At 37.6% G+C, this 21,348-nt stretch overlaps 1 protein-coding gene across 3 annotated transcripts; it reads right to left on the bottom strand.

Annotated features, from left to right (window-relative positions):
• Positions 1–507: 507 nt before the first annotated feature.
• Positions 508–19,873, bottom strand: elovl5 (ELOVL fatty acid elongase 5). Of its 3 annotated transcripts, XR_005208529.1 has the most exons (9): positions 19,561–19,873; positions 11,610–11,674; positions 11,087–11,274; positions 8,891–8,968; positions 8,076–8,247; positions 7,440–7,564; positions 6,347–6,481; positions 4,207–4,398; positions 508–1,920 (listed from the first exon to the last, which is right to left on the bottom strand). XR_005208529.1 is itself a non-coding variant. In XM_037782386.1 (8 exons), the coding sequence occupies exons 2-8, from the start codon at positions 11,665–11,667 to the stop codon at positions 4,270–4,272; spliced, it is 885 nt and encodes a 294-aa protein (XP_037638314.1). In that variant the 5' UTR covers positions 11,668–11,674; positions 19,561–19,873; the 3' UTR covers positions 508–4,269. The 3 variants fall into 3 exon arrangements, 2 of the variants coding, with proteins under 2 accessions (XP_037638314.1, XP_037638316.1); XM_037782386.1 differs by having other exon boundaries at positions 508–4,398; XM_037782388.1 differs by having other exon boundaries at positions 508–4,398; positions 19,463–19,873.
• Positions 19,874–21,348: the final 1,475 nt, after the last annotated feature.

Raw genomic sequence — 21,348 nt, forward strand, 5'->3', positions numbered from 1 at the left:
AGTGCTGATGAGGAGGAGGTCAGAGTGATACCTCTTAAGTGTTAAGGACTTACAACATAGACGACTGGCTAGACATTTTGACAGAGAGAGGGAGCACAAATCACTGATCTGTCTTAGTCAAAGCAGCTGTCAGGAGAGGAGCAGCTTTCTAAGAAAACATCTTTAGGAAAATCTGTTTCTTGTAGCTTCAATCTTGCTTTCTGTCACCCAGCAAGCTCAGCAACAGTTCACCTTACTATATCAAACTAAACCTGATCCACACATCAGGTTCACTTATTTTTAGTTTACAGTCGAGATTGGTTTATTATAACCAAGAATGCCAAACATTCCTTCGTTACAAAACTCACAAAGAGTTGGGAGCTGATATCAGGACTGTTCTCCTCAGAAAAGATTCACGTGTAACTGAGAAAGCTGTGCAGGTTTTGACCCCTTCGTTGTGTTTGCTCACAACATCCTCACTGAGAACACTTATCGATGCACCAAGAAGGGAATAAAGTAAAACAGACAAAGGAGACAGAACAGTCTTTATTCAACCAGTTTATGTGTCATTTTAAGTCGAACTACAAAGCTGCTGTCTATCTATCTATTCAATTTGGAAAGGATCTATCTTGTTCTACTCTTTTCCTTCACTACAGGAGACCTTATATTATATCTGATTTGTTTATTGCCAACAACATTTGGTAATTAAAAAAAAAAGAATAAAACAACCTTACGTTTCTATATAAACTCTTAATATTTATTAAGACATCTCATCACCTGAGAAAAAGAAAGAGGGAATGGGCTTTACAAACCCAAACCCATGTTTCCCATTACGTAGCGCCATCTGTAAATAAGTTGCAGTAGAGTAATACACACAGTAAGGTGAAAATAAACAGTTTTTTGCAAATGAGGTGAAGGTTTATCATTTCTATTCACCTCAAAGTCTTCCTACCTCTCAAATCTTTACTATAATTTTCTAAAATAGGCTATTTCATTCAATACGCTCCTCTAAATTAGTCTACATTACTTTGATAAAGCAGAGTTGCTGTTATAGTATAGCTTGTTTATAAGAGCCAGCCAGCTGTCTTTATAACATATTCATTAAAATTCAATATATTATTAATATTGTACACACATTAAATAGAATTTTAAATTTTAAAAAAGAATTCTAAGGCTCAATGAACTCACAACTCTGTTGCTGTACAGATATTCTTTGTCTACAAGCTACATTATTTGAAGCATTTACATCATTTTCAAGGAAGGAAAACAAGTAGGTTTACAATCTCAGTTTGTTTTTAATGTGTTGCAGCGAGTAAAGCATGAGTCACAAACATGTTAACCCAGATTTACCCTAGATTTCAGAAAATATACTGCATGTATATATATATATTTATATTTAACAGTCTAGAAAAATGTATGTAATATCTCATTACATACCTATATGCTCCCTTGGCCTTTACAAGCTAGGATGTCATGTAATGCTAATCCAGCCCTTAAATATATATAAACCCTGTTACCTTCAGCGCTATCACCTTGTACAAAGGAGGATCTGTAACAGGCATGGCATGTAGCTGGAAATAATTTAATAATAATAATAATTCAACCTCTGAGTAGATATGGCTCATGCATGTTAAACGGGTTTTCCCGTTATCAGCAGATGTCTGCGGATCAGATAAATCATGCAGACACAACGTGGCCATTGCATGTATTATTCAGAATTCAACAATATTTTCTGATGCAGTGAACGTGGATGTAGATCACCTATACATTTGAGCAACATGTCGTGCTCATTCAGTGGTTAAGGCCATCACAGTACCTCATTAAATTGATTCAGCATGGTAGAGCAGCACAGCAGTGCTCCACTGTGACGGTATCAGATTTACACAGTTCATCATTCAAACATCCTTTTGTTTTCTATACCAGCATTTACTGTGTAGTCCCCTGCATCGTTTAGGTTAAAAGACAGCAAAAAACAAACATAAGGAATAAATAGTTCAATCACTACAACCTCCTTTCTCCACCAAAAAAATTAAGAGTTAATTTTCATGTAATCACTTTTTGTTTTCACTTTAAAAGACATGTTAATATGATAAAATGAGAAACAGGTTTTGGAAAATGTTTAAGGAATAGTTGGGAAATATGCTTGTTTGCTTATTTGTCGAGAGCCAGATGGGGAGATTGATTCCACTCTTGTATTTTTACACTAAATATAAGGCTCTCAGCAACAAAGTGTACAAACATATCTCCCAACTATTCCTTTAATATAAGATAAATATCACTGTTGCATTTAGTATGTGTCAGTTTTTAGGAACGATAGTGTAGGACATTTGATATTTTCAAAAACAGAAATATCAGGCACAGGATTTGAGCTGGAAGTTAGTCTAAAATAGACCAACATGAATCTGGTGATAGCATATTGAAAAGACTGTACAATACAAATCTACATTAGAAACCAAATAAACTGGTCCAGAAGGCACCCTATTTATGAAAAAAAAAAAACCTATGTATTATTTGACAAGACAATTCCATCTCAAGGTCCATTTAGTAGCTGTTCTGGAGCTTTTGATCATATCTCATGATCTACTTCATTAGATGGAGTTTACCCAGTTGCCATGGAATTGTAGATGTTTACATTTCCATTTTTTTATGGACATTTTAAGGACTTCTCACAACAACTGGGCAAAAAATCAATAGTTGCGTCCAAAATTCCCAAATACCAATGTGCAACTTATTACGCTAAAACAGTGTGACATTTTTTAGTATGTCTGAACTCTTAGTATGAAACCAATAGCACATGAATTGCATACTGTTTCCAGTGAAATATTACAGTATGCAACGCTGGACACTACGGCGGCATAAATATCCCACAATGCAATAGGGATGACAACGTTCATAACAGACGTTGAAAGACAGCTCTGTAACATCAATATTGCTTCAATTTAACTGTAAGTATAAGATTTCACTTTGCTAGGCGTAATATATTTTTTAAAGAAGTTCAGACTTTGTTTCTCACAAATTGTCGTTTTGGTCACAAGAGGCTACCATGGTTACGCGTCTCCAACCTGCTCTCAGGAAGTGACGATGTAAATTACCCCTCAGTGCGTCCAAAAAGACACATACTCCAGTTTATTCACACCAAAGTATGTTAAACAATAGTACACATATTGGGTATGTGGTGCACAGTATGTGATTTCGGACGAAGCCCAGATCATGTGACAATCAAAAGCTCTGGAGCGTTTACTACTAAATGGACTTTGTGATGATATTCTTTTTTCAACAGCTGTTTCCAAGGTCAATAATGACTATATGGTAAAGTTTATCAGAATATAACCTATACTTGAGTGTTTAGCATTGAATTATATAGTATGATAAAATATTCACTTGATACCTAAATACTTACCAATAAAAAGCTGCACTTATTTAATTAATTTAAATGAATTTAAAGTTCTAATTGCATTTACTGGATAAAGCTATAGTGGATATTATAGCACAGTGTGAGATGAGACAACCCGATTTTTATAATGTTGGGGATGGTAAGGAGAATTGAGTTTATATTGTGCTCATAAAACACAACAACTGCCCTCTAACATTGTGTCTTAAACTGGTTTAAACGTGAATCCTAGCAAATGCTCTGTTCTATGCTTTGGTTATTCTTTGGTTAGATGGCTAAATATTCCTAATTCGACAGCCTGCTCTGCAAATATAGGCCATGTACAGCAAAACATCTGCTGTTCCAACCTGTAAATAAAAATGCACTACAGGGCAAATTGTAGGATTATGCAACAGCACAGGCAGGAGTGAGATAAAGCAAGACACAAGAAGCATGCTCTAGTTACACATTAAGGACCATAGTAAGCACTGTGTTATATTAATTGTTGAATCAGAGACGTCATTGAGTGTGATGAAACCTTCAGCTGCCAACACACTCACTGGAGCCGTCATCTTTGGACCTTTTTGTGTGTAAAGCATCAATGAATGAGTTAAAAATGTGTTTGCTGGTAGCAGAAAGAGATTTTTTTGCTTTGGAGTGAATTTCTTCCAGAGGAACGGGCGAGGCAATATTGTGCAACCATACTACAATACTCTTCTATTAATAATTCAGTACCATGAGTAGGAACGTGTGCAAAAAACCATGGAAAGTCTCTGGATGTATACAGTATGTGGCTATGGCTTATTTCATCTCAAGTGAGCGCTAAACTATTCTAAAAGATCAGAAGATACATATACCTCCTAGCAGCATTAGCTAACACGCTACAGTGAGAATCAGGTGGCGGTTTTTTTTCTCAAATGTCAATCCATCCTCAGTTTCTGGTACGCGGTGCGCTCCATAGATGGCGTCCCATTTGCATGTCCATTTGTTGATATAGGAGAGCCGTTTTGGTGCTCCTTCTTTAGAGAACCACTGTGCTTCTTGTAAGCCTTGAAAGAGAGGCAGAGATAACATGTTATTACACATAATGCTATCATTGAAAATGAAATAAGGTTAACAGGTTACTTCATAATTAAATATTACTGAAACTAGGAATGTCACAACACCAGAAATTTAGTAGTCGATACCAATACCAGTGAAATTCCACGATTCTCGAAACCATTTCTTTACCACGGTAACAACCAAAAGTAAAACAATAAATCCCATGTATTTCAACATATGCTCCTTTATTACCATTTACATACTCATTTTTGTCAGGAAGTTTAACAGCTCATAATTCCCTCTCTATTATCTATTTTATATTGCTGTGAAAACATCTCCTTCAAACAGCTGGATTTATTCAAGTTTCTTGACATAAACTACATTTTACAAGATTAAGATTACATTTGAACACATCATAACGTTAAAATTTACCTTTGCCCAATAATTTTACTGAATAGAGCCTGAATAATGTATAATGTAATAATAATAATGTAATGCAAATCAGTGGCACCCCTTTGTTAATGTTAGCTGTTAGCTCTGTGCTGCTTACTGGCTGCTAACAGCTAACGTTAAGCTCCCGTCCTGCCGATTTCAACACAGATTTGATGTTCACAATGTCGCATTATCAGGGAAAAATAGGGTGCGTCCCCTGGATATGTCAATAATGACTTTATGTTCCAGACACATTTTCTATCGTCTCCAGCACAACTGGACGCCATTAGTCTTGAGCCCTGACAGTAGGCTATCAACGGTACCTGCGGTACTGTAGAAAAACGAGTACCGTCACATTTTCAGAATTTTGGTACTGAACTTGGTACCGAAGTATCGGTTCTTGTGACATCCCTAACTGAAACACAAATGTCTATTTATACTGTAAGATATGTTTAAATATAAAATAAAATGTCCTGATCAGTACATAGCCTGGTCATAGTTATTTAAAAAGACAAATTTAAGGGCTCCTGTTCAAAAGCTTTTGTTTATATTACCTATTAATGAAAAAAATACTTTTGGCCAATATGTTATTAGATTTTTAAAACTATATCCGACTCAGAACTTCAGTGTTTGACAGACTATTAGCAATATATGTAACAAACACAAATGTTAAACCACATAAGCCCGCTAACAGCAACAGCACTAGTTCAGCCTTATGTTTTTATCTATAGAAACAGACACAGCTTTAATATGAAGGGTGAGGCTGGCTTTACTCTCTATTGGCATGTGTATACTTTGAATTTGCACCTTATTGTTAATCAGTTTCGGTTCACCTGTTTACATTTCTGGCATTGTGTACATTTGGTTTTTGCACCACCTTGATAATCTTTCTAATAATCTTGATAATCTTGTTTACTTTTATTTATTTGCCCTGTATATATATTTGCACTCTTTCCAACTTTTTACTGCAACTGCTGCACAACAATTTCCCTTGGGATAAATAAAGTTTCATCGTATCTCCTGAAAATACTAAAGTCAACAATGCAATAGTTTGTTATTCAATACTTCCTTTCAGCTCAAAGCCTGTTTGTTTCTTTCTGAATATTTATATATTTAACAACGGGTCATAAATATAAAGTTTGATTTTAAAAAAAATGCTTATTAATTTTCTAAAACAGTTGAGCACTGTAGTTTTTAGCAAACGTAAATAGTGCATTTGTTGGGGACTATTTTCAGCTGCGGATTGATATACATTTGGTGCTCTGGTGAGTTTTTACAGCAGCAGGACGGTGTATGTGGGATTGACTCAAAATAAACTCCAGTGCTCATGTTCATTATAATGAAGGAACATGTGACTCAGTACAACAGTGTGACTCATTTAAGTCAGCTATCACAGGCAATACTTGTTAATGGGATCAATTCATTGTTTGTTTTGGTCTTTTTATGGGACTTGCTGACAATACTAAAATATCACCAGACTTTAAACTCATTAACTAACGGTTTAAAATGGAAAAACCAACTGACCTGAATGTAGAAGTTTGAGAAAAGGAAAATGAGCGTGACCATGTAGCTTATTTGAAAGGACAGCCATCCCTTGGGGAAGCCACACGGCCATACGACCGCACACATCGTCTGGAACATGGTTAAAAAGAACTGGATCTGTGGAGGAAACACAACACACACATGCACACACATACTAGAGTGAGAAGGTGACACACACAGAGAGCCTATAGACACATAATATTGATCCAGAGCCGAAAATATCTTTTAATGGACGGTGAAAGTGTCTGCACTGTATTTAAACTAGAGGGCCGTGCAGAAAATAGTCCAGGAACACTTCCAACATCTAAATAGCAACACCAGCTCTACAATGTCAAGTGAATATAACAATCACCTAATATAAACTAAAGACTGAAAATCCTTTTTAATTCAATTTATTCGCGATTAATCACACATTTTTTATCTGTTCAGAATGTACCTTAAAGGGAGCTTTGCCAAGTATTTAAATACACTTATCGACATGGGAGTGGGCATATATGCTTGCTTTATGCAAATGTATGTATACATTTATTTTTGGAAATCAATTACCAACAAAAAACAATGACAAATATTGTCCAGAAACCCTCACAGGTACTGCATTTAGCGGCGAAAATATGCTCAAATCATAACATGGCAAACTCAAGCCCAACATGCAACAACAACTGTCAGTGTGTCAGTGTGCTGACTTGACTATGACTTGCCCCAAACTGCATGTGATTATCATAAAGTGGGCATGTCTGTAAAGGGGAGACTCGTGGGTACCCATAGAACCCATTTTCATTCACATATCTAGAGGTCAGAGGTCAAGGGAAGCTTTGAATATGGCCAAGCTAGTTTTTCCTAGCCAAAATTAAGCACAAGTTTGGAGCGTTATTTATCCTCCTTGGCAACAAGCTAATATGACATGGTTGGTACCAATGGATTCCTTCTACTCTAGCATTAAAACTGAACCTGCTACAACCTAAAAATCGCACAAACATTTCGCTGACAATACTTTTTTATGATTACTCTATTATTGCTACTTTTACTTCAGTAAAAGATCTGAACACACTGGGAAGAAGCTACAGGATGAACCCACCAGCTGGAACTGTGTGATGTACTTCTTCCACCAGAGGTACGGCCGGATGGCTGGGATGGCCGACAGGCCGTAGTAAGAATACATCACGACGTGGACGAAGCTGTTTAGGGAGGCGCCGAAGTACGCTGAAGAGACACAGAAGAGAGACACAGGAAGTTATTAACCTACTGCAAGCAATAACTGTCAGTGAATGACATTCAGGAGTTGAATAATCATATAGGGAATAACTTTTCATTAGTCCGCTCTGTTTGGAACCATTACTACAAAGTTCATGTAAAATCAATAGAAGCCATTATCAGTAAAGTAATACAAAAATAATATAGTGAACATCTGATGAATAATGAAACGTGTTTATAGATCTGACGTGTCACGTTATATTGACTCCTGTGCTATATTCTGTGCTGTTTTCTGCACAACTTTAATAGAAAAGCACATAAAAATACGTCACACAGTGCAGCAGCGTTATGGTCACTTAGTGTCCTTTAAGGCTTTGTAGGGGAAACAGGCTGTTTTCAGGGGTAATGGGTTTAACATTAGAGCACTTGAATTATTTATCTCGCTTTGGGGCCAAACCGTAAATGTGGTTACTGGAGTGATTTGAGTCACTGGAGGGCGAAGTTGGGTTAAAACACTCACAATGGCCGCAGGGTACCCAGTTCATAACGAACCACCAGATATTCAGCATGCTGGCGTGATGGTAGATGTGAAGAAACGTGATCTGGTGGTTATTCTTTCGTACTATGAAGAAAAATGTGTCCATGAACTCGATGAGCTTGGAGAAGTAGTACCACCACAGGACATTCATGATCTGAGAGGTGACGCAGCAAAACAAAAAATGGTGAATAAAAACACAAGAAAAACTTCCTGAAGAGAACAATATAGAGATGATAGAGATGGCAAATCAGAAAAATATAATTCAAAAGTTTCCACACACACTATTTCTCATACAAGGTGATAAGCAGACGTCTGTCCTGAAGGCCCTTGAAAGTCTGGGATCATAAAGCAATTTAACTATCTGTACTGTAGCAGTGACACAGTGATAAAACTTTATATTTAATCACTGCAGAACTGCAAAGCCATGCACATTTCACTGGGAGCCTTGTTTTCACCTCCACTGAGCTCAGCAGGGCAACTGAAGAGAGTCATCCTGATGACATGAGTCGGATTAAATTGAGTCTCTGTCTCTGCAGCTTATCCGCTGGGATTTACAGGTACTTGCCCATAGAAATCAGAGCAAAGAAAAACACACATTGTGCTTAATAATATATATGTTTAGCTGTCCTACAATAACTGGCATTTATACCTTTACTCTACTGTTTATAATATCAAGAAACACAATGGCAAATAATTTACTTTGTAATAAGAATTACATCAAATGTGATCAAGTGAAAATAAAACCCTGAGCAATCAACACATAAAAAGGTTGCATAGTGTAAACCAGACTGACTTACTTTATTATCCACTTCCTGTGCACTGTGAGTGTCCTGGCAGTAGAAGTTGTAGCCACCGTGCCTCACAGCGGAAACAAGCTGAAGAAAAAAGATGAATGATGGATATTTTACCAATACACAAGCTTCACTCAGATACTGTGGTACACAAATGCAATATAAAAGTGAAATTCCAAAGATATGATGTTGTAAAATGAGACTTTCCCTTCCTTGTAAGTGATAACCACATGCACAAACAAATGCCCAGACAGATAACAAGTCTGATAACCACATTTGTTCCCGTAACTGTTTTATGTCAGGATGTAATTAAATGATGATATGATGTTTAATGGTCCTGAGGTCATTTTAGAATATGATGTTATCACAGAGCGTATTGGAAGCCAATTAATGTAATCATTATATATATATTTATGTGATTATTAAAGTATTTTTACACACAGGTAGACTAAGAAAACTGCAAATACCGGAATTTCCTATTTGAAATACTCAATAGTGACAGCCAGCAGGGGGCGACTCCTCTGGTTGCAAAAAGAAGTCTGATTGTATAGAAGTCTATGAGAAAATGAGCTTACTTCTCACTTGATTTATTACCTCAATAAACATTGTAAACATGAGTTTATGGTTTCAATCGCTAGTTTCAAGTCTTCTTCAATACAACATGATGTTTATTTAGTAAAGTATGGTCCCATTTAGAGTCAAATAGACCATAAAGCAGGGTATGCTTTAGGGCATGGCTACCTTGTGATTGACAGATCGCTACTACGGCATTGTCCGGTCAGGTTTGTCTTACAACTTTAACAGTTCATGAAAGTTAGTTGTAACATTTGGTCTTATTCAGCGTTCGGTTGTACTTAGCTCCACCCTCTCGTGTCACTTCTGGTTGCAAAAAACCAAGATGACGATGGCCAAAATGCCAAACTTGAGGCTTAAAAATGTCAGTCCACAAACCAATGTGTGACGTCACAGTGACTACATCCACTTCTTATATACAGTCTATTGTAACACAGATTTTCTAGTGTTATTTTTTCATACTCAACAAAAGCCACAAAAGCCATTATACGACTGTGTTTATAGGATGAGTAGTGCCATACTAATCTGTATGTGTAAAATCTGTGTCATGCCCCTTTAAACAACAATTATTCAAATGCAAGTAGATGACGTGGCTTAATGCTGATTCACTGAATCAATATAGATCCACTGTCTGTGTCTGCTGCTGTAAAAGGCTTCACTCACGAACCTCTGAGCCAAGAAACTGCCACCAGTTGAAACCAGCAACAGAATGAATTTTCTTTTTTTTTATCATGTGTGCACGGACATTAGTCACCCTCTAAGTTGATATTGGCTAGTTGATTCTTACTTCAAACATACAGCAGCATTAGTCAGCCTATAAATAAATAAAATTAATCACAATCAGATTTAATCACAATCATTATGTGACGAGCTGCTGTGCCCTGGAAAGCTGACAAGCACTAAACTGCGCTGTACTTTGATTCACATCAGGTGGCATTGATTTTGGACTGCCAAAAGTTCACCCCATGGGTGGAGCATTGTCAGAGTACAGGGTTTAATGAATCACAAAGCCAAACAGTCCACTGGTACCTTACGCAATGCAGACGGAAAGACAAGAAGCTTGTTCTGCCAGCTTGGTGGGTAGTGCAGAACAGATACTTTAGACTTACACGTACAAAAAACCACTTAGTCTGGTTCTTACTTCATGCTGTACACTGGTATGCAAAGTGACAGATACGATCACTATGATAATTGAGTCTGTTGCTACAACTGAAACAGCACATTCAGCGCAGACTCTGACACCTCGCCAAAGAATCCCTGTTTGTTTACATCAGTGCATCTCTCAATTTCAGTTGTCTAGGCAGCTGTTTATCAAAAGCAGTTTTTCCAGCAAACAATAGAGGGCTGTGCTGATGTCTGCAAGGGCATATGAGGGATTTGATGGCTGAAACAATGAGCCTGTCAGCGTCCAGCTGTGTCCCTCTTAGTCCCTCTCACTCCCCGATAGTGTTGTCTCTAATGGTAGCTTTCAGTGAGAGACGCCGATAGCAACAGGCCCGGATCTAATCAGAGTCAACGTTTTTGGGAAATACGCTTATTCGCTTTCTTGTTGAGAGTAACATAAGAAGATTGATACCTCACTCTGTGACCTGCTTCAACACATATCTCATTGCCGAGCAGTGTGTTTACCTCATAGAACATGTAGAAGGACAAGAGTGTGAGGCCCAGATTGTAGAGCACCAGGAGGCCTCTGCAGGAGTACGGCTGCCTGTGTTTCATGTACTTGGGCCCCATCCACACGATGAGAAGGTACATGATTGTGAGTGCAAAGGTTGGAGGGTAGTTGTCCAGCAGGAGCCATCCCCGGACCCTCTGATCTGAAATATGGAGATAAAGAGGCACGTTTTTACCGCTGATAAGGTGACCCCTCATTGGTAACCGCAGATGAACTTGAAAAGTGAAAAGCAGCAGCTCATTGAGGAATGTTTGCTCAACATATAGGTAGAAGGTGAAAAATCTCAGCAGACTTATTATGCAAGTCCATGTATGCACAACATCTAATGAAGACCTTGGGTCAAAGGTTTTAGGCAATGCTTCACTGCTACCATCACTTTCATGTTAACTGTAGTACTCTGTTGAGCTTTTGCAGTAACACACGTGCAACAGATTTTATATCAGCTGCAACTAAGGTGATAATATAAACTTGACTTACCTCTGGGACCCATCCATGACTCTAAGTAAGTGTTCAGTCTATGATTGAAGGTCTCCATTTGTCACCTAAAACAGATTTAAAGCAAAATTAATCTTACGGACAGGACACTACAAAAAGCTGAACATCACATACATGATTGACATTTTAAGCAAACATTTGCCAATTTACGCATCCAGCGAACACAGAGCAACTTTAGTATTCATTCGGAGTCATGTTACTATCCACCTGATCAATGTAAGTCCAATATTCTCTCTCCTTTTAGCTCTGTTTTGGTCTCCACCTACTCCTGAGGGAAATATCGTACTCTTAAGCTGCTAAATGCTCCACTATTTAGCAGCTAGTCACATTCTCACTCCCAACTTGTCAAATACCGCTGTTTGGTCTATATCTTGATACAGTAAAGTTTATGGAAAAACTATTGTGAAACTGTTACTGATAAACTGATGAATGGACTGTTTTTGGCTAATCCAGTGGAATTAAAATACCTAAAAGATACAGGTACATCATCACATTGATGCAAAAAATCATATAAAAATCCAATAGCACAATAAAAAAAGTCAAATTGATTTGCAACATCAACCACTATGACCTAATACAATCAGATATTTTAAAGGGAGAGCTACAACAAAATCAATGATGATAGATATATTGATACTGTTGTATATTTGCCCAACCCTAACTCTTACAGTATTTTTGAATTAATCATTAACAGATGCTGTGATGAAACCACTAATCATGATCAAATTCCAGTTAGTGTCTAGACGTGTTTTGCATGGCTCCAGTATTTAGATTACCCAATCAGCTGTATTTGACGAGTTGGGAGTACGACCGGATTGGTTACTCAGAGGCGGTATTTGGCTGAAAAGATCAGCTGGTAACAACAATGATGAGACTGACTAAAGTTTTGGGTTGTAAAACCAAAACAATGAGCTGAAAGACGCTAAAACGCTCCGTAGAGCTGAGGAGAGCTGCAGAGTCAGGTGATAATTGTCTGTGTTTGTCACTACGAGTGACATATTTTACATCGCACCAATTCTTGATACATGCCTATCATGCCTGTTGTATATACTGTATGTCTGGTAATACTCCAGCCTGTCCCACGCTCTCTAATACATCCCATTGTGGCGGTACTGAGTTCCCCAGACTTTAGTTGTTCAGTCAAAAGACTGAAAAACAGTTCCCATCCACATAATAATATAAAATAAAATGCCTTCTTAATAATAAAAATTTACAAATGCCTCTTCAATAATGAACAAATGCCTCTATAATAACAAACAATTAAGGAAACTGAAATATTGGTTTTGCTTTTCCTTCTACCCTCCTTTAAAGTTTTCCCAAATAAAATACACTAAAAGAAATGGGTATAAAGGGTTTCATTGAAAATCAACAAATGAATAGAATACAAAAATACAGCCTGCAGGCGTTAGGCTATTGTAAGGCAAGCCAGATCGTTGCACAAATAGTACCTAAACGTCCCAGTGCAGGTAACCCAATTGGTTGGCACTTAACTTGTTTCCCCAACTAGGAGAGTCAACACTCTCAACAAACAAAACACAAAGATCACAGAATCCCAAAAGGGCCCAAATCAGACCAGAGTTTCTGGTAAAGCTGATAACACATGTTGCATTGAGTGAAGGAGAGATCAGAATGACACTGGGTGTGCAGTTTCCCTCGTCTTTTAAGCCCTACAGAAAGGGCGTCGTTACACCCTGATTGGCCAAGAGGGGAATGCACCAAGCTGCTCTCAACTATCATTTAAGAGCCAGTCCCCACACCCTGCGCAACAGGTGAACTGAATAACCCTCTAATCACTCAGCAACTCAACCAAAAAAACACCAGGGAAAAGGGAAACAACAGCAAGCACCAGAGAATTGGCAGCTGCCACACCATGTCCCAATGACTGATTCTTGTTGTTTCAAACTAAACTCTGTAAAACAAGAAGCCAGCAGGCAGGTGTGAACAGATGATAACCCCATCTGTATTCACTTAAGACTGCTGCATAGTGATTCTCTGGCTTTTAAATTGTTGGTAATGGTTGGCTATTGTAATGAAATGTGTAAATTTATTACCACTAATGTGCTCCAGGTTTTAATAATCGCAGAATCGTGTCTGGCCCAGGCCAGGCAGCGCTGCTACTTTTACTTTGACAAATGTCTGCTTTGCATGCTCTCTTGCCAAAGCTGTCAAATTGTGGTGGTGCATTATTGTTTGATCACTCTGTCCTTTGTGAGTGTTTCAAACACATGGTTGGTGTATCCAGCACTGATTCAAACAGCTGCCTGTGACACTGTCAGGGAAAAGTGCAGTTTTTCTCTGTAAGATGTAAGTACTTTTTCCATAAACAATGTATGTCATTTACCGCATAATATCAGATTCCACTGCTATGCTTGACAGTCAAATCAACCCTGTGATATAAAGCAGAAGGCCATTGACATGACTGTATGAATGTCTGGATGTTCGCAGCTGGATATTTTTTCTTATACAAGGAAGTTTTAAGTTATGTTAATGTACTGGATCTGTTCTCAAACCTGTTTTAACCACTCCCTACTAATGAAAGGTCAAAATGCAGGAAGGGTTGACTGAAATCTAAACCTGGACAAACTTGTTAAGTTGAAGAGTCAGTTTCAGTTCTTACACTAGAGACAACTCACACTGCACAAACAAATCCCTGCAGCCGGTCTTATTGTAAAGCTAATAACACCCAGGCACACACTCTTTATTCATTATCGCCCAAGAGGTAGTTGCACAATCCTGCAGGACTTGTTTGCTGTGTCACTTCAGGCTTTGCAAATTGCCTCCTTGCCACCACAGAAATTCTTTCCACTGACGTGTTCCCGAGCTATACATTAAATTCAGAGTGGTTACGTAACAGACTGCTGCACACTCCTAGACAGTTTCTACACCTGCGTCTACAGCTGGGAACAAAATATGGACTACATACTGTATGTCTTCTGTATTGTATGTCTAGTGTATACTATATTGTACTGCATGACAGACGGCCATGTGAACCTCAGCACATTGGCCTGTTACTCCAACAAAGACCCCTGAACATAATCTAATCTAATATGATTAACCAATGTGATTTTGACTGCAGATGGGCTATAATCTTTTGGCTCCAGTCAGATGTGTGCATGCCTGAGGTGAAGGTAAAAAACACAGCTATACAGGTTAACAGAATACCCTTGGATGTTACAGAGACAGAAATGTGAGTCCATCTATCAAATTTAGCTTAAGCATCTCAATTCAATCTGCTCTTATGTAAAGTCATATGATATTGAGTATGACTATAATAGAACTGAGGGGGCACCCCAGTGACTTTGTTTACATACATTTAATTTATTTATTTTAATCCATAGTGAACAAGTATTCACTTAAATCCTGTAAACACATATTCTAGTCATCTAAGTTGTACAGTAGCACACAAATATGTACCATTTAACGAGTATTTTCTGAAAAAAACTTCCTTGTCAACATTGTAGAATATATATCCCAGTTTACAAAAGAACCAGGAAATAGCTTATTACTGATTGTTGCATTTGTCTATAATCACTAGGATTGGGAATCACCAGAGGCCCCACGATACAATAGTGTCACGTTACTTTTGTCAACATCTGTTTTATCTAATAAGAAACAGTTTTCAATCTCAGATTTTTCATTCACATATCTTGAGGTCAGAGGTCAAGGGACCCCTTTGAAAATGACCATGCCAGTTTTTTCTTCGCCAAAATTTTGCGCAAGTTTGGAGCGTTATTTATTGTTCTTCCTGACAAGCTAACATGACATGGTTGGTACCAATCGATTCCTTAGGTTCTGTAGTTTCATAGGATACTATATCTTCACTCTAACTTTAAGACTGAGCCTGCTACAACTTTGGAAAGACAGAATTGTGGCCGTTGGTTTGTTAAGAGGTAAATAGAGTGGTGCAGGGATGACGTATTTTTGTAGGCCAACTAGGAAGTGTAATGGCAATTTTCATATCTGCAGTTTAACACTGTACCTTTAGATAATCTCAGGGCCTCACATGTTCAACTGTGTCACCATAAGACAGTGACCTGACATTTTAGATCTCTGTAACTGCAAACAACAGATTGCTGAAATACTTGTTATGTCTTGTGATGCTCTGTTGTCTGCTGTGTGCTGACGTAATGATACACTTTCTATCCTTCTCTTCTTTTCTTCTTTGCACTTATCTTCGTGTTATGCTTTAAATGTATAAATACTGACTACTCTTTGTATTCGGGGCTCACTTGCCACAGTCCACAACAGGTGGCTGTGCTCGTGAGTCCATCTGCAGTCCATCTGCAGATGTTTTAGTTATTAATGTATCCCTTTTTATTAAATTCACTGAAAGACAAGTTGTTACGTTGGTTTGTGTCTTGTTTTAACAGAAACTGCCACCACAGAAGTTAGCATCTCCCTGGGTTCCCTCGACAAAAAGCCAATGGGATTTTTACACTGGGTTTTAAATTATTGACGAAAATAAACTCTGTGACAAACAAAACGTTTATAATACATACAAGTTTTGTTCAGCAAGATAATCTACACAAATGAACACCACTTTTATGATTTTTGATGCATAAATGCAATCGCCAGAAGTAAAAAAGCTAACGTTAGGTCATAAACGAACTACACCACAGTCGCAGTCTCATACAGCCATTTCTAAGACATAAAGGCTTCAAAATTCAAGAGTGGGGTATTTACTGAAATATTTTATGTTGTAGAACAAAACGATAAGATCTCTTCAGCTTGTGTTAACGCCGGACCTTATTTCAGACATCTAACTAAAAACCCATTCAAAAAACCTACTGACGTCCAGACCAGGGAGTCGGAAGTGCTGAAATGCTAACTCATTTCCGGCTTTTAGGACTCATTCCTGTAGCACTCTATAGTAACCGGATTTTATATGATAAAAGTTCGATACTTGATGTCCGTGTATCGATATAATATTGCCACGTAAAATATCGCAATACTATGCTGTATCGATTTTCTTTCCCCAACCCTAATAATGACTTGTCTACAGGAACAAAATCTGGCTTATTCTGGTCAACCTCAGTACAGTAATATCCAAGCTCTGATTATCAGAGATGCATTAGGCTGCATCAAAACATGATAATCTGCAAGGCCTTAATCAGAGTATGATGAGCCACAACAGGAGAGCATGTTAGCAGCCAGTGAGTCAGTGAGTCTAAATACTGGAGCCATGCAAAACACGTCTAGACACTAACTGGAATTTGATCATGATTAGTGGTTTTATCACTGCATCTGTTAATGATTAATTCAAAAATACTGTCAGAGTTAGGGTTAGGCAATATGACAGCATATACAACAGTATCAATATATCTATCTTCATAGATTTTTTTGTAGCTCTCCCTTTAAAATATCTGATTGTATTAGGTCATAGTGGTCGATGTTGCAAATCAATTTGACTTTTTTTATTGTACTATTGGATTTTTATATGATTTTTTGCATCAATGTGATGATGTACCTGTATCTTTTAGGTATTTTAATTCCACTGGATTAGCCAAAAACAGTCCATTCATCAGTTTATCAGTAACAGTTTCACAATAGATTTTCCATAAACTTTACTGTATCAAGATATATATTTATATCGCAATATAATTACATATAGCGTGATATAGGATTATATGTGTATTGCTCACCACTAGCAAGAGTAGTCTATAGATAGATAGATACTCAAAAATGTAGAAGTAAAAGTAATAAAAAACTGAAAACTAGGACCTCAACAGCGCCGGGTAATATTCTGTATGGTTAGTGCAAGTCTAGTTTATACTGTATATAGTCTCGCATAGGTGTGTAGTAATAAATGGCTCTCCAGGAGTTACCTAAAGCAACCTGTTATGCATGGCATCATTCAGACGAGGACAATTGCAAATCCCAACCAGTCCTGAGACTGGTTATCCTGGTAATCTTACTGAGAGTCTCCTGAGCTTCTCTTTTATCTTTTGGTTTCACAGGCTCACAGTAAACAACAGAAACAGCATTGTTAAAATATGTTCTAAGACAATAGGCAGTGGAACAAAGAGACCTGAATTCTTATACTGTATAATCAGCAAACCCTCCAGGAAAGCAGCAAACATTTTGGCTTCGGGGCGTTCTTACCGCAATTTAAAATCATTCCTCCCCCACCCTGCAATCTGACTTTTAAATGACCCACAGGTTTCTTTTTAACCATTTTATAGATTTTTCTTCCACATTTTAGCTCCTTGGTGTATTAGTTTGTATGTTGTTGTATGTTATCCTACTGTGTTTCTCTGTTTAAACTGCTGTAACTAATTGCCCCTAGGTGGGAATCACTAGAGGCACCACGATACGATATTATCCCGATACTTAAATCCCGATACAATCTTATTGCGATTTAAAACATTTTGCGATATGCTGAGTATTGCGATAAGATACAATATATTGCCATTTAGTAAAAAATTTCCAACTGCAAATTATTCATTATTAGGGCAGTCAAATTTAACGCATTAATAATGTATTAACGCAAATTTGTTGTAACGCCATTCATTTATGTAACGCATTAACGCAATCGATCTTTTGGAGGTTGTAGCGGGCTCAGTTTTAAAGCTAGAGCAAAGATACTGGCATCATATGAAACTATAGAAAACCCTAGGGAATCCAGTGGTACCAACCATGTCATACTAGCTTGTCACGAAGGAGGTTAAATAATGCTCCAAACTTGCACTAAATTTTTGCAAGGAAAAACTATCATTGCCATTTTCAAAGGGGTGAAAATGGGTTCTATTGGTACCCACGAGTCTCCCCTTTACAGACATTTTATGATAATCACATGCAGCTTGGGGCAAGTCATAGTCAAGTCAGCACACTGACAGCTGTTGTTTGCCATGTTATGATTTGAGCATATTATTATATACTAAATGCAGTACCTGTGAGGGTTTCTGGACAATATTTGTCATTGTTTTGTGTTGTTAATTGATTTACAATAATAAATATATACATACATTTACATAAAGCAGCATATTTGCCCACTCCCAGGTTGATAAGAGTGTTAAATACTTGACAAATCTCCCTTTAATGTACATTTTGAGCAGATACAAAATGTGTGATTAATCATGAACAATCATGCAATTAATTGTGATTAAATATTTGAATAGATTGACAGCCTTATTAATTATTAATAGAGTTGTTTTGAATTTGAATGTTTTGACAGCAAAAGCAAAAGCAAAAGTTTTCACTGAAGGAAGAGGACCAGGAAGATTGACACCTAAAGCACATGGAAGAAGTTTGTCTTCAGGGCTAGAAATAGTTTATGTTAAGTTAAACCAAAATCTTTTTCCTTAACCTGACCAAGTATGTTGCCTTAAACTTCAGATTTCTGGCAGAAGGCAGACTTCTTCCATGCATGTGCACTATGTGATTCAAACTTAATTACATAAATATGCTGCAGCATACATGGTGCCTTTAGAATATAGCCTCATATTTGAGCAGTAATATGATGCAGTAGCCTAATGCATCATGTGAATATTGTAGCCTAAAACGTTACTAAATCTAACACTATAATGCATACTAGTATTTTGTCATCTGGGTCACACGTGTAATCTAAACTGCACTTTACTTTAGTCCAGCAGCAGCAGCAGCAGCAGCAGCAGTCAGGTCGGTCTGCAGTTCAACTAAAAGATGTGAGAGCTGATCTGATGACGCTTATCTCATTACATCATCCTCTAATTTCACAACTTAATTTAATAAAACGCATCCTGTCGATCGCATCCAGGCTAGAGGTCACCACTCTCCAGCATCACACCAAACTCATCGCTTTTACGCGCTGCAACATTTCTTATAATAATAATATAATATGATAGAAAAAGCCTCACCATGAAGTCCCTCCAGTCGTCCGGTTAGTTAGATATAGATAGAGAGAGAGAGAAGTGTAGAAAGCGGATGAATGAAAGAGATGCAGAGGACTGCCTACCTTTAGAGGAGGTGGAGAGAAACGCCTGTGTAACCTCTGCTGGCTGCTGGCTGCCTGCTGGCTGGTCTGAGCACAATGTGCAGCCTTGTCGCTCAGTGGAAAATAGTGGGAGGAAACATGCAGACTGGCCCATTGCCCTGCAGGAGGGTTGCAGCCAGGAGGTGACCTGGTGTGTTGCAACCACACACACAGAGTCAAAAAAGATGACATGGAGGCTATCTCTTTCTGCCTTCATGTAATTGCACTTAAATAGGTTTCCTGTGAATTATTAACTATACAGGCATGTGGATACTGTAAAAAAGTGTGAGGAGCATATAGGTCCAGTTTAAAAATAAACATTTATTTTTAAAATCCCCTGTGTTTTTTTGTTTTTGTAGACAACTTGTATTTGAATTAGGGCTGTCAATCGATTGCAAAATAATAATTGTATCTGTTCAAAATGTCCCTTTAAAGGAAGATTTGTCAAGTATTTACAGTTTTTCTCGATTGTTTACACACATTTTCTGAAAGCATGCCTCATACTCTCAGAACTCTACACACAAATCAAAAAACACACACACAATGGGCAAAACCCCTCAATTCTCCTGCAAAATGAAACTTTACATTCAAAACAATGTTATTTCTTCTCAAAATGGTATTTTGTTTTCAAATGACACACACAAACCATCATATGAATAGACATTTATAAGAACCAGTTGAACACTGATGTGCTCAATGTAAAACACTATGATGAATGGAAAACACTTCTTTTCCATTCATCATGATGACTTAGGCCTTTTTTTTGTTACTACAGACAGTACATACATAAGTGTGTTGTAAAATATTTTAGAATATTGTTTTTATACTCAGAACACACAAATACACGGTAACAAATATATTTTATTTTCCCCACAAAAACAATGTACACAGTGTACATCCCAACCAACACAAAGTTGCACATACAGTGGTCTACATACAAAACAACAGAAGAATTTACTGTATACAGTTACAGTAAAAAAAAAAGAAAAAAAAACTATGCTGCATCCTCTCTTCTGTTTTGGTCTGGTTACAGCACCTCATCCACATCACAAGCAATGTTTTCCCTGGCCAAGCAGCGGGGGAAATATCGCTTAGCATGTCGAATCCAGCCATGAAAAGCATCAACTGATTGCTAATTGTAACACTGTGTGACAGGTGTTTGCCCATGTGATGAGTCAGTGTGCATAGTAGGGCAATTGACTTTAGAATTTTGAATGACAGTGTGTTCCTTGTGAAAACGAGATTTTCTTCATGAAAATTGTGCCAAATGCAGAGAATTGTGTGTAGTGTTTTGAAAAAAGTGTGTTTTAGAACTGCAATTTGAGTGTAAAGCAGGAATTGTGCTTGTAGTTTAGCAGAATTGGTTCAGGGGGTTGGTGCATGAGTTACATGTTGTGGTCATTGTGTGTCAAGTACCAGTATTTGTGTGTAAACAATTGAGAAAAACTGTAATACTCTTATCAACATGGGAGTGGGGAAATATGCTTCCTTTATGCAAATGTATGTATATATTTATGATTGGAAATCAATTACCAACACAAAACAATGACATCATAGTGCACATGGAAGAAGTCTGCCTTCTGACAGAAATCTGAAGTTTAGGCAAAATACCTGGTCAGGTTAAGGAAATAAAGATTGTGGTTTAATTTAACATAAACCATTTCTGGCAGAAAGCCCTGAAGGCAAATGTCTTCCATGTGCTGTAGGTGTCAAACTTCCTAGTCCTCTTCCTTTAGTGAAAACTTTTCAATGTTGCTTTTGCTGCTGTCT

This window comes from Sebastes umbrosus, chromosome 10 (assembly GCF_015220745.1).
Source record: "Sebastes umbrosus isolate fSebUmb1 chromosome 10, fSebUmb1.pri, whole genome shotgun sequence".
NCBI lineage: Eukaryota > Metazoa > Chordata > Actinopteri > Perciformes > Sebastidae > Sebastes > Sebastes umbrosus.